Here is a 14,936-nt window from a genome sequence, read left to right as displayed (position 1 = left end):
CCTATTTCCCATAGGCCAGTCTAGTAGACGTGTAGCTGGGCTTTCAGTAAAGCTAAAATCAGACCTAATGTCCAGAGTTTCCATTTCGTGTTGCAGCCACATCCAGTCCTGCATCAAGCTAGCAGCACCCCATTAGTCCATTGTGTGTGGGGTTGGCAAAGCCATGGGCTACATGGGAAAATTCCAGGAATCCAAATGTAAGCCATGAGCCAAGCATGCCCAAAGGAATCAAGAGGGTGAATTTCTTTTTTCAGGGGATTATATATCCCAAATTTCCATGTCCTTGAAGTGGCCATGCCCATTCTGGCCAACCCTCTCTGTCACCAGGTGTGATTGACAAGCCAACACCTTCCCTATGTCATTCCAGCTTTTCTGGGGCATGTGTCTAATATTCCCCTTGTTGTATTCCTCCCCCAGGGAACATGGCTATAATACCTGGTGTTCCCTTTGCTCCTTTCCTGTTATTAATAACTAGTTAATTATAATGCTATCATGATTGCAATAACTAGAAAATGTGTCAGGGTGAGGACATTAGAAGTCTTATCTACTGAAGTGGGAATTATGAAGGGAAAATTGGGTTCTTTTATGGGAGAGCTTGAGTTTTCTATTTATAAACAGTTTTATACACTATTGTGAATCAACATTTGTCCCTAATATGTATGATCTAAGATAATTATGGGAAAAAATGTAACTGTTTGAATTTAATCAAGCCCTTTTTTTGTTTGTTTATTTGGGGACTGAGGGATATAGCTATGAAATAACTTCCTTTTCTGAATGTTTTTTGAACTGGTTATGTTGCTCAAGAATACATTCTTATACTTATTTGCCTCTCACCTTTGGATTCTTAGTGTTTTAAAAACCTTAGGGCATTGTATGGAAAATTTAACACCTAGAGGGGACACCTGGCACCTGCCTGAAGCATTTTCCATTTCCTGCCAGGCACAAAGGAGACACATCATTGTGGGCTGAGGTAGTAGCACTCTTTAGTGCTTGATTTACAAGTGTCTCCTGATGTGTCCTCAGGCAGCTAAGAGCCTTCAGTTCTTGGGACTACAGTTAAATTACAGAAGAAAATGTAGAGAAGGTAATTTTCATCAGAGGACCCTCATCTTCTCATTTTCTCTGTCCTTTGTAAATAGATAAGGCTGAGGCTGAAGTTAGTCCATTAGTTCAATACATCTGTTTATACATGTCCTTGACAAAACCTACTGTAGAATCCACAAAGCAGAACCTTATGTATTAATGGAGTTCTCTTTTTTACTTGATGATATTTGCCTCGAGAAATCTTATAGATTTATGAACACACACACACACACACACACACACACACACGCACACGCACACACACACTCTCACATTCCAAAGCTAAAATACTCTATTAACTTTTAATTTTTATAAATATAAATTTATAAGCCTTATTAGCTTTGGCTTTCACCACAAATATCTAATTATCAGTATGAGTCAGTGTTTCTGTAAAATATTATTTTATTTCCATTTCCACTACTCTTTATAAACACATACACACACACACACACACACACAGAATCTTCATTAACTACTTAATTTAGGAGACAAGCCAATCATGTCCAGAGGCTAAAAATTAAACAGGAGTTAAAAGAAGCAAAAATTAAACCTGAGGTGGAAGAATTAATTAAATAGAATTTCACAGAGGAGGGACAGAGTAGTCGCACTGGTAGAGGTTTTGCATCAGACCTGACAACAATTTATTGCCATATATGTGTGACCTTAGGTAAATTCTATTTTTTTGAATCTTAGTTGTTATTATTTTTTAAAATATATTTTTATTGATATCAGAAAGGAAGGGAGAGGGAGAGAGAGATAGAAACATCAATGATGAGAGAGAATCACTGATAGACTGCACCTGTTTGCCCATACTGGAATCAAGCCCACAACCGGGCATGTGCCCTCGACTGGAATCAAACCCAGGACCTTTGTCCATAGGCCAATGCTCTATCCACTGAACCAAACCGATTGTGGCAAGTCTTAGTTGTTTTATATGTGAAAAAGGGAGTAATAATAGTTTAGGAGTAAAGAGATACTATTTGTGAAGTGCCCTACCCATTTTAATTATTTGTGTCCTCCTTCCCTTTTACTTCTCTGATCTTATTTTCTATAATATTTTTTCTTTAACCATTATATAAAAATAAACAGAGAAGTGAAAACTTTTCTCTTTGGTGAGAAATCAGCCCCAATATATAGCTCAAGTCTAAGGATAATGAATATGTGGTCATTAGGCAAAGAAAACCTAGGCTGATATTTGACTTTTTTTGTGTGTGTGTGTGTAAAATTTCCAGATCCACAGCAGCTCAGTGACTGGATATTCTAAACTATTTTAGAGAATTGAACTTAGTGGTATTTGTTCAGTTACACCCTTATGTAATTTTCAAGTTAGAGAGTGAAAAGAGGAAACAAGAGAATATGCCTTAAAATTCAGAATTTTACACTGAAGGTGATACTGTGGTAATTAGCTAGTTAATAATAACTGGAGGCCCAGTGCAGAAATTTGTGCACAGTTGGGGTCCAGCCGCCCGACCCCAATCAGGGCGGATCAAGGCTGGACCTGTCGGGAGAAGACCACAGGAGGTTGGCTGGCCGGGCTGCCCGGATCAGGGCCCGATCAGGGCCGGACTGGCTGGGGGGAAGGGCCGAGGGCAATTGGCCAGTAGGCCCTGCCCCTGATTGGGGCAGGGAGGCCGACTGGGGCCAGAGGCCTGGGGGAGGGGCCATAGGTGGTTGGCCGGCCAGCCGGCCCCACCCCCGATTGGGTGGGTTTGCTGTCCGCAGTGGGAGTCATACCGATCGGTTGTTCCAGTCCTTACAGTGTTCTGGTCGCTGGCTTTTATATATATATAAATGCTAGGGGCCCAGTGCATGAAATTCGTGCACTGGGTGTGTGTGTGTGTGGGGGGGGGGTGTCCCTCAGCCCAGCCTGCCCCCTCTCACATACTGGGAGCCCTCAGGCGTTGACCCCCATCACCCTCCAATTGCAGGATCGGCCCCTTGCCCAGGCCTGACGCCTCTGAGAGAGGCGTCAGGCCTGGGCAGGGGACCCTCATTTCCCCCCATCACTGGTTCTGCCCCCAGCCCAGGCCTGATGCCTCTGGCCCAGGCATCAGGCCTGGGCAGGGGACCCCCAGACCCCTCCGATTGCTGGCTCTGCCCCTTGCCCAGGCCTGATGCCTCAGCCAGAGGCGTAGACCCCCATCACCCTCCGATCACCTGATCGGCCCCTTGCCCAGGCCTGACGCCTCCGCCAGAGGTGTCAGGCTTGGACAGGGGACCCCCATCTCCCCCCGATCACTGGCTCTGGCCCCGCCTAGGCCTGAGGCCTCTGGCCCAGGAATCATGCCTGGGCAGGGGACCCCCATCTCCCTCTGATCGCTGGCTCCACCCCCCGCCCAAGCCTGACACCTCTGACCCAGGCTTCAGGCCTGGGCAAGGGGACCATCATATCCCCCCAATCCCCGGCTCCGCCCCCCACCCAGGCCTGATGCCTTGGCCAGAGGAGTTGACCCTCATCACCCTCTGATCACCAATCACCAGATCGGCCCCTTGACCAGGCCTGAGGCCTCTGGCAGAGGTGTCAGGCCTGGGCAGGGGACCGCCAGCTCCCCGCAGTTGCAGGCTCCGCCCCTGCCCAGGCCTAACACCTCTGGCTGAGGCGTCCGGCTCAGGTAGCGGGAACCCGCAGCTGCAGCGGCCCCGCGATCGTGGGCTCCACTTTAGGCCCAGGCAAGGGACCCCTAGCTCCCGGGACTGCCAGCTTCGACCGTGTCCAGCTCCCATCGCTGGCTCCAACCCTACTTCCTGCTATCACTGGCCAGGGCGGAAAAGGCACCTGATTCTCCGATCATGGCTGGGGGGCAGGGCAAAGGCAGCCCCAGGGCTGCCTTTGCCCTGCCCCCCAGCTCTTAGCTCCCCCCTGGGTTTCTGATCACTGTCAGTGGCAGGGGGCTTCTTCCTGCTTTCTCTTTCGCCTCCCTGCATTGTGCCTACATATGCAAATTAACCGCCATCTTGTTGGCAGTTAACTGCCAATCTTAGTTGGCAGTTAATTTGCATATAGCCCTGATTAGCCAATGAAAAGGGTATCGTTGTACGCCAATTACCATTTTTCTCTTTTATTAGATAGGATGAAAGGAGCAAAAGGGAGGCCAGACATTATAACCCTGGCCATCTGGGCAGCTTCACCAGGAAGCTGCAACTTCACACTCACCAGGGAACCACGGGTCCATTCCCTGCAAATCCCTGGGGGGAGGGGTCCAACAAAGGGAACATGGATTCATGGGCAGTGAAGTCAGAGTGATCTAGGGAGCGTCAAACCTGGGAACAGAGGGGTGGGCCAACTGTGAGCCTGTGAACATTTGGAAAAACATAGCCCCCGGACAATGAAACCCTCTCTTGGCTCTCTTGTTTCTCTGGTTTTGCTCCTGCTTCCTTGTATTTGCCCATGTTCCTAGAAGCCACATGGCCAACGGGCATGTGGACCCTACACACAATGGACTGATGGACTACATCTGGGAACACAAGTTAATCTAACCTGATGCTGGATTGGACTCTGCAAATATGGAATGGAAACTTTGGGCAACGGCTTTACTCCTAGTCCTGCTGAAGACACAGCTGGACTTCTTCCTTGGCCCGAGGAAGGGAAGAGGGATGTTGGAAACTCAGGGATGTAATTTCATGCAAATAAATGCCACTCATTCTCACATGTGAGTCACAGAAAATCCCTTTTCTTGTGACATTGCAAGAACCCCACTTTCTCCTGGCTCCCCAGTGATAACAAAAATATCCTAATTGATCATCTTGTTGAATCCTCTAATTGCTTCTGAGAGGTAAACAGTTGCCAAAAGTATTATGAACTGAACAAAGACACCAAGTCAGTTCCTTGTAGCCTGAGAACTAGAGCACAGAGTTTTTACTTCTCAGGTCTTACAGCAGCCCTGCACAGAGTGGCTAACATTATTGCAATGTTATAAATAAGTAACCAGCTATATTACTATTACATGATTACTCTAAATATTTGGACTTATTATTTAAGTAAAATTCAACAAATTTAAATAAAGTCTATACTATGGTAGAGGAGGTAATAAATATTACAGAATATTATAATCAGTCATTTTAACAGGTGCTGACGGATTTGGGAGCTGTCATAAACTGAACCTTCTTATTGACCCGATTTCTCAAATTTTGTTAATGGTGTCACTATCCTACTACCTAGTCTCAAGAGTCCTTACTCCCCATATTTAATAATTACCTCTAACCCTTACGCTCAGGTTTAATCAGGTGTCCAAATACTGTCAATTTGACATCTGAAATGCATTTCCTCTCATTTTTCTTTCCCACTGTTTACTCTGCCTCCCAATTTGCATCTCTACAGCCAACCTATGTTTCCTTCAATTTACTTTTCACGTCATTCCCAGAAATAATTTTAAATACCAGTCTTGGCTTTGTTTCCAACTGAACAATATTCAGTATTTAAACCCGGCCTTTACAGTGCTCTTTAATCTGCTCTGGACTGCTAATTTGAAAATAAATCATTAAATATCACCGCTCCAGCCAACCTTGAGTTGACCTTTTACCCGATGCTTGGAGGCTAAAGAGGCATCTGGGAAGGAATGAGGAAACTTACAGAGTGAACATCTCAGTGAAGCCCTGCGGTTTGGGGATCTCATGTTGTACTCAAGGACCTGAAAGTGGAGCAGAGGGAAGTGGGAACCAGCAGATCTGGCTAGAGCAGTGGTTCTCAACCTTCTGGCCCTTTAAATACAGTTCCTCATGTTGTGACCCAACCATTAAATTATTTTCGTTGCTACTTCATAACTGTAATGTTGCTACTGTTGTGAATCGTCATGTAAATACCTGATATGCAGGATGGTCTTAGTCGACCCCTGTGAAAGGGTCGTTCGATCGCCAAAGGGGTCGCGACCCACAGGTTGAGAATCGCTGGGCTAGAGCAACGGGGACCCCGTTAAGAAGGTTCCTTTGGAAAACATTCCCAATTGAAGGCCAGGGTTCATTCAGGATAGTGTCCAAGGCCTTATGAGTGGGGCAGCTGGCACCTGACCCCAGGACTGCCTCACTGGTCCGTCCTCTGTCTCCTGCGGCAGCAGTGTCATCAGCCAGTCTGTCTTTCTGCCTCACCGCAGGGCCGGTGTCCTCATCCCTCTGCAGTTTGGGCGGGGTGCACATTTCACTTGGGGATCCTAGTGCTTCGGGGATGTTCCTGCGCCATTGGACATCTTTCCCATCCTCCCCCTATTGTTTCCTTGAAACCAAACCATTTAAATTCAGTAAAAGAGGATTTTGTATTTGCTAACTTGATGGCGATTACTTTTGAGTGTGCAATGCAGTTCTTGGCATGTTTCTCACTGATTTCAAAGTCACCCGCTATGCAGTTATAACATACATGTTATATTGGGAACAATTTGGTTCCATATGCATAACTGTATTTCTTCATAGCAACTCACAAATTCTCTTCTTCCCTCTTATCATTCTCTGCACAGCAACTGCAAGGAAATGATTTAATTATTTAAAACAGTAGCTGCATACTTAAAAAGTCAGGGAGGAACTAAATAAAGAAATACATTTAAGACACAAATTTACTAGTAGAGTGTGGGATTATTTCTACCACATGCTAAAACTGTATTAAAAATTCAATCAATTGGATGTTTGCTCTCCCAGGAATAAAAAGACTGGTGTGACTTTAATTCCCCCTCACCCCACTGATTTGACCAGCTGTTTAGTAGACCATCACTACATGAACATTAGAAGCTTTACGTGCGTAATTTCAGGAGAGGAAAATGCCCCTAACATCTCAACTGACAAAACTAAACTGTATCCTGAGAAATTATTAGAAAGCAAAGTTCAACAACTATATGTCAGTCAAAGAATTTAAAATTTATGTCAGGCTTATTTAGGAGCTCACATTGTGATGTATGCAGCACTTTGCAAAGATGAGCAAATTTGCCTCTATAGTAAGAGGAAGCAAAAACCGAGAAGATACCCAGGATGTGTGAAAGGCCTTCACTAAGGTACATGTGCCATTGGTTGGACCAGTAAGAGTTTTCTATGTGTCCAGCAACATGAGATACTGTTAGAAGTTTTAGATTTTATTAATGAACACATACTCTTGCAATTAAATTTATGTGCCTGACTTCATCTACCACCACACAAACACTTTGCTACATGCAGTTAATTTCAAGCTATACACTAAAAACACATTACAACTTTACAATCAGTATTTTAAATGGATGGCTGACATACAGCCTTTGACAATATTTAGCACTTTATAGCAATACGTTAACGCTAACTTTAGAAACTATAGCATAATGAAATTTTACAGCCAATTAAGTTGATGAGTCACTGTCAGCTTTCTAAGTTCCTCATTTAGATGAAAGAGGCAAATGGATATAGAAAGTGAGGCACAAACTAGTTCCTATAAAATTTTAAGTATCATCACGAGATTGCAATGTTAAGGAAGAGAAAAATACATTGTCTAAACAGAATGAAAAAAATCAAATAATTTCTTTTTAAATTTAGAAATAATATAGTGTTCAGTCTTTTAATTTGTCACCAGGTGCTTACATTGATTTAGAAAAAAGACTTATTATGTCCATCGACTCATGTGACAATAGTCACTGATCAGCCTTCTGACCTTTTTTCCCCCCCTTGTTTTCTTAGAGTTCTTATAAGAAATATTTGTCCCAAAGTTGAACCAGCTTGCTATTTTTGTTCAAACAAAGAAAATCAAGAGATTGTTCCTTACTGAATTTTCCTCAAATGATATCAAAGAATTATGGTTGAACGTCATAACTCTAAGTCATTTCTGCTCTAGAGGTTAGAAGGGACTTACAGAATTTTTTCCCCCCAAAACAGAATTTGGATCTGAGCAAAACCTTTTGTGTCCCACCAACTTTTAAAGTTTGTTAGAGACTTCCCAGGCCGGTGTGGCTCAGTGAGTAGAATGGCGGCCCACAGACTGAAGGGTCCTGGGTTCGAATCAGCTCAAGGGAAATCACCTTGGTTGCAGGCTCCAACCCTGGCCCCGGTCTTGGGTGCATGTGGGAGGATTGGGGTGCATGCGGGAGGCAGCCAATTCATGTATCTCTCTCAGATCGATGTTTGGATGTTTGTCTCTCCCCGCTCTCACTAAAATAAATAAATAAATAAATAATCAATGAGAAAACCTCCCCCTGTGAGGATTAACAAGAACAACAACAACAAGTTTGTTGGGGATGAAAGTCCAAATTTGATATACTATAAAAGCAATTTCATGAGCAGAGGGCTAAATCTAATTGTTTAATAGATGAATTATGTCCAATGCTATTTTAAATGGATTTCTAATCAAAAATATATATCCAAACTTTTACTGATCTATATGATTCTTGGTTCTGAAACTCATGCATGTCCTATGAGTGATACACAGCATGAGCCCCAGGAGAGAGAAAACACCCCTCCCCCCACTCCACTCTGCGTGGCCCCACCCCCTACCTTTCTCTGTTCCATCACTAGCGCCTGGCTTAGGTTGGGGGTTCAGTGCTTGCCAGACCCTGGTAGGAGTAGGAGGCAAATGAGAGGTTCTCCTGCTCCCTACATTTTCAAGGTCGCTTCACGGATAGCAGTCTCACTATGAGATACTTACTTTCCCAATTTCTTCCCCATTTCCACCAATGCCACCCCTTGCCTGGGGCCTGTCACCAGCTGTCCCCTCCAGCCCCCCCCCCCATGCCTGCCTGGCCAGAACCACCTTACCTCTTCCACAACGGCGGTCAGCCCTGGACTTCACCCGTGGATCGCCTTCTTCGCAGCGATAGTGTACCACTAGAAGTAGTTATTTGAGTCTTATCTCAGTAAATGTCCTGGCCATTTGCCTTTTGTTCATCAGCACCCATGCTGGTCTGCTCAGGACTGTCCAGGTTTTGGTTCTATATCCTGAGAAGCTCTTACAGTCCTGGACTAACCAGGGTGATTGGTTACCAGATAAGATCTTTAAAGAAATAATTGAATTATTTTGGCTTCTGTGACCATTCTTCAGTATGCATTTACGAATTGTCTATTTTGTAGTTAAAACTGCAAAACCAGGATGTCACCTGATGACATTCTGGACATGAGCAGACTGGCCTAGAACCCAGGAGACAAAGTGCCACCCGGAGGTAGGGAGAGGACAGTGTCCCCACACCTGCATGTATCGTAGCTTAGATCATGATGCTAAGGCAGGTTGAAGGAGATGATACACATTTTGGCATCTTGAAGATGTTCTCTGTTAGGCCTGCCCCCTCTCTTTGTGCTCCCCAAACTGCACAACCCCCAGTACAAAGTTTTAGGGAGATACTGATGTAAATTCTCTACAATGATAGCCTGGTTTTAAATTGACTGAGTTTGACATGGAAGCAGACTACCATGGTAGGCGACTGGAAATGTGGGCTAGACATTAGGTGATAAGAAAGTCCTAGAAAACTAATTTCCAGAAATCTAGATTTAAAAATGAGTTAAATTGACTTGGACCATGTAACTAACATTTTACATTACTATTTATATTTCTAGACCATAAAAATAATAATAAGTAAAGGTTTTGAGAATGAATGGATTCTGAGGTTGAAAGGGGGGAAAGAGGACTCAACATTGAGGAATGGAAAGTTGAGGCATAAAAAAAATATTCACAAAGGCATGTGGAAAAAGGAGGAGCAGAATTCAGCATCATGACACACTTACAGTAGTTTACTAAGAGCACCGACCAATAGCATTTATAGGATCGGTGGAGCAAGGGATTGAGACTGGAGGAAACTGTTCAATGATTGTACGAATAAAAATCAATGAAATGACCACTACCTTTGTGTAGAAGAAAGCCACTGGTTCTATTAGAGTGTAAAAAAACATTTTATCAGTATATAAAACAACCATTTCAATTCCACTCTCTAAGTTCAGAGGCTAGATGAGTTAGTGTGAAGAAAAGAAGTATTTGTTGCATTTCAAGACTATTTATTACAGGTTACTAACTGGCATCTATGGGAAGGTTTAAAGTGCTTGCTTTGGGTCTCTCTAAGTGTTGCAGGATGCGTAAAGTTAGGGAGGGGGTGTGGAAGTGAGAGGAGTTCCCTTTGTGACCCTCAGTAAACCCTCAGTGTTCTTTTATAATCTTTTTCTCATGTGCCCAATGTTCCTGTCATCTCTATTTTTCTGGGGGTTGAGAGAATTTTGGACTTTGAGTTTGAGACCTGGGAATGGTTCCCATATCTGCTCTATGTGTCCAGAGTGAATTTCACCCCCATGTGCCTCAGTTACCTCATCTTCAGAATGAGAATGTTGGACCGTAACTCATAATGCATCATTTAATTTTAACATTGAATTTATCTTCCATTTTTAATTCTATCCTTTAAATGATATCTATCACATTAAGTGATAATCCCCAATGTCAATTCTCAGCCTACTTATGCCTAAACATAGGAGCAATTATTCTGAATGATATTCATTTTGAGAGCTCTACATCTTTTTAATAGAAAATTAAACTAGACAATTTATGGGGATCTCATGTACAGCGTAGCACTTATAGTTAATACAGTATTGTATACTAGAAGTTTACTAAGAGATTCGATCTTAACAGTTCTTGCCACAAGAAAAGAAAAGGCAACTATTGAGGTGATAAATATGTTAATTAACCTTACTGTGGTAATTATTTCACATGGGATACATATATCTTAGCATTTGTATACCTTACGCTTCCACAATCTTATATGTCAATTATATCTCAATAAAGTTTTTTGAAAAAAAATGAGATCAAGAAGAAGATAAATTGAATGATTCTCCTAAAGGTAAACAGGAAACATTGTTATTTAATATTTATAAACAGGGCTCCTTAATAGAACTTACTCAAAACAAGAACAGACCTGGTTGGAGAAAGACCTGACTTTGGGGCACTAATTAAATGATGCCACGGGAGCTGGGATAGATGAAAGGAACAAGTCTGTACATTTTACTTAAAGATTAAGTCACTACCAAAATGACCTCTAATTCCCAGAACATACAATAGGATATGACTCAATAAAGTGGAAGTAAAAGATAATGAAACTATAGGTCTTTTATTTACTTTCTATGTTTTTGTTGCTAATGAACAGAAACTATTCTGTTCTTTCCAAATAAAAAATTCAATACCCAGTTTCAAAACTTTACTCAGTATAATCGGAAAGAAGATCAAATAGTTTTGTCTCATGGAATGTGCCTCAAATGATGGAAACGTTGGCCCTAATGCCTTATTTCCCTGAAGTCTAACAATGCCGATTGATGGTTTTCCTTTTTCTCGTGCAGGGCTGGAACGAATTGCGCGGGATTCATCTTACGAACAGGAAGGAAAGGTGCAGTTTGTCATCGATGCAGTGTATTCCATGGCTTATGCCCTGCACAACATGCACAGAGATCTCTGCCCGGGATACACTGGCCTTTGCCCACGAATGAGCACCGTTGATGGGAAAGAGCTGCTTGGTTATATTCGGGCTGTAAATTTTAATGGTAAGTTACAACTTTTGGGCGGGGGGTCTCTATTTTAGAAGAAACAGGGTGTGTTTTTCTCTTTATATTTAGAAAATACTCAAGCAGAATGGAAAGCAAAGGTATAGAAGTTCCCCATTTAATCAAGTCTGAAATTTTCCACCTGCTTTTAAATCCCAAACAGGTGTTTTTTTTGTGTGTGTTTTTTTTGAGGTGTTACCATTAATCTGCTCCTGGAAGAAGCAGAAGTTAAAAATAAGCCTCTATCAATAAAAATATTCTACTTAAACATCGCTATTTCAGAACTAACATAAGAGGTTCATTTGGATTCATTAACAACAGATTACATGTTTTGAAAATGCTTTGTTTGTGTCGTTATTAGCGAAGGCATTGTGGACATTTTATTTGGAAACCGATTTTAAGCTTTTAAACAGCACGTTGACTTGAGGAAAGTAAGTGATGTGGAGTTGCTGTGTATTTACATTTTAAGAGTTCTGTGTTAAGCTTCTGCATCTCCTTTTTCCTTGTATTTCTTTCAATGATTTGGCCAATTTGAAGCAATGAGCTGCATCATGTAAGATAGAATAGCATACAAGGCAGTATAGATGGGATTTGCTTCCTGCAGAAATGCTGCTTCTGTGAGTGTCATAAGAACCTGATTCAGAATAGGCTGGATCCACAGTGTTTGGCTGAGAATAGTCAAACAGCCTGTCTGAAGTGATGGAATTATGGAATGCTGTTCTCTTATGAATGCTGTAACGGTTGCTGCCCATGACTTTGACAATTATTTTCAAATGAAATGATAGAATGCTCCAAGCTGTCTAATTCTTTGTGTTTGGCTGCAGTCCACACAGTGGACATGCCTCTGAGCAACGCACAGCGCTGCACTGTCCATCATAATACACTCCAGTGACCTCAGCTGCCAGCCTTTCTCAAAACAGTGCAAGGTCACCCGCAATTTAGAATTCAAGTGGAAACTTCTTCTTTTGCTTTGTTCACACAACATGAGACAAAATTTGGTTTACATTCAATACAGGGTATTCTCCTTTTCAGCAGAATTTTTCCTGAAGCGTTACATAACATTGTTTCAGTCCTAAGGGGAATTTGAAAATAATTTTCTTGCGATTATCAAGTTGAGCAAAAGAGTAGTATTACAATATAAGGTTATTTATCCTAACGTGAGATTGGGGAACATTTCATTTATCCAAATTGTTAGAAAGTGGGAAGAAGAATGCAAATGATTATATTTTCTCAAGAACTGAAGCTCACCTGTAGAAAATAAGGAAATCTTTCAAAGAAACACTGGATTAAAGCATTTTAAAGATGAATTACCAATTTCTTTTTTATCTTAACTGTAGATAAAAAACCAACCTTTCCTTGATGACTTCAATTATTATATCACACTCTAATATAATGATGCTATTAAAGACTATTAAACATGCCTTAATGTCTAACCGTTATTAAGGCAATTTGCCTCTAGACTCCAATGATTTCTGAGTTCTGTCCACTTTTTATAGTTTTTGCCCTTCTACATGATCAAACTGATGTTGCTGTGAATTTTTTTAGAGCTGATCTCTTCCATAATTTGCTTCTTTCAATCCATTATGGATAGAGAAGCACACATAAAATTTCATTGATTTAGTCAAGAAATATTTATTGAACACATAGAATGAGTTAAGATTTGTGAAGGGAGAGAAACCAAGATGGCGGCATAGGTTAACGCTGGAGATTGCTGCCTCGAACAACCACTTCAGAGATATAACTAAAGGACAGAACAGACATCATCCAGAACCACAGGAAGGCTGGCTGAGTGGAAATTCTACAACTAGGAGGAAAGAGAATATCATACCCAGACTCAGAGGAGGCGCAGTGCTGAAGTGAAATATTCAGGTGCGGAGTGCACGCGCGGAGCGGGCTGGCGGTGGAGGGCGCGGGTGTTGTTTTCAATCGGGAGGGAGTTTCAGACTCTGAGCTCCAGATCCGGGCGAGTCTCTAGGGACCCAGACTCAAACGGGAGAAGCGGGACTGTCTGGCTTCGGTCAGAACTCGAAGGCAGCTTTCTCTCCGAGGTTTGCAGCAGTTGCTGGGACTCTGAGAGGCAGAGCCCCTAGGGACGGAACTGAGAGCAGCCGTTACTGCTCGCTCCGCCCACCCTGTAGATCCCTGGGTACCCGCCCCGCCCAAGCCCTGCGCAGCGCCATTTGCCGGATAGCCTCAGGCAAAGGCTAGATTAGCACCGCCCTAGAGATCCGGCACAGAAGCTCTCCCACTGCAGACACAGCTGACTCTCATAGCCAGTTAGCCTGGAGGTCAAATCACCCCTGGTATTACCGACAACAATCAAGGCTTAACTACAAGACTACGCACAAAGACCACTAGGAGGTGCACCAAGAAAAGATAAAAAAATGCGGAGACAAAGAAACAGGACGCAAATGTCAGAAATGGAAGATATAGAGCTCAAAACCACACTTTTAAGGTCTCTCAAGAACTGTCTAGAAGCTGCCGATAAACTTAGTAAGGCCCTCGAAAAGACTGGTGAGACCGCCGATAAATGTAATGAGATCCTCAAGAAATCTAATGAGACCCTCGATGTTGTGATAAAGAACCAACTAGAAATTAAGCATACACTGACTGAAATAAAGAATATTATACAGACACCCAACAGCAGACCAGAGGAGCGCAAGAATGAAGTCAAAGATTCAAAACACGAAAAAGCAAAAAACACCCAACTGGAAAAGCAAAATGAAAAAAGAATCTGAAAATACGAAGATAGTGTAAGGAGCCTCTGGGACAGCTTCAAGCGTACCAACATCAGAATTATAGGGGTGCCAAAAGATGAGAGAGACCAAGATATTGAAAACCTATTTGAAGAAATAATGACAGAAAACTTCCCCCACCTGGTGAAAGAAATAGACTTACAGGTCCAGGAAGCGCAGAGAACCCCAAACAAAAGGAATCCAAACAGGACCACACCAAGACACATCATAATTAAAATGCCAAGAGCAAAAGACAAAGAGAGAATCTTAAAAGCAGCAAGAGAAAGAAACTCAGTTACCTACAAGGGAATACCCATACGACTGTCAGCTGATTTCTCAACAGAAACTTTGCAGGCCAGAAGGGAGTGGCAAGAAATATTCAAAGTGATGAATACCAAGAACCTACAACCAAGATTACTTTATCCAGCAAAGCTATCATTCAGAACGGAAGGTCAGATAAAGAGCTTCACAGATAAGGAAAAGCTAAAGGAGTTCATCACCACCAAACCAGTATTATATGAAATGCTGAAAGGTATCCTTTAAGAACAGGAAGAAGGAAAAGGTAAAGATACAAATTATGAACAACAAATATGCATCTATCAACAAGTGAATCTAAGAATCAAGTGAATAAATAATCTGGTGATCATAATAGAATCAGGTACATAGAAAGGGAAT

General features: G+C 42.4%; 1 protein-coding gene across 1 annotated transcript in view; it reads left to right on the top strand.

Annotated features, from left to right (window-relative positions):
* Window positions 1–14,936, top strand: part of GRM8 (glutamate metabotropic receptor 8) — a 751,450-nt gene that overhangs the window by 470,305 nt on the left and 266,209 nt on the right. The window contains exon 7 of the mRNA XM_059711703.1: window positions 11,326–11,526. Within this exon, the coding sequence (XP_059567686.1) occupies window positions 11,326–11,526 (201 nt within the window). The remainder of the gene's footprint in view (window positions 1–11,325; window positions 11,527–14,936) is intronic.

The sequence above is a fragment of the Myotis daubentonii genome, chromosome 10 (genome assembly GCF_963259705.1).
Source record: "Myotis daubentonii chromosome 10, mMyoDau2.1, whole genome shotgun sequence".
Taxonomy (NCBI): domain Eukaryota; kingdom Metazoa; phylum Chordata; class Mammalia; order Chiroptera; family Vespertilionidae; genus Myotis; species Myotis daubentonii.
Note: the sequence above shows the minus strand (reverse complement) of the source record. Positions and strands in the feature narration are given on the sequence as shown.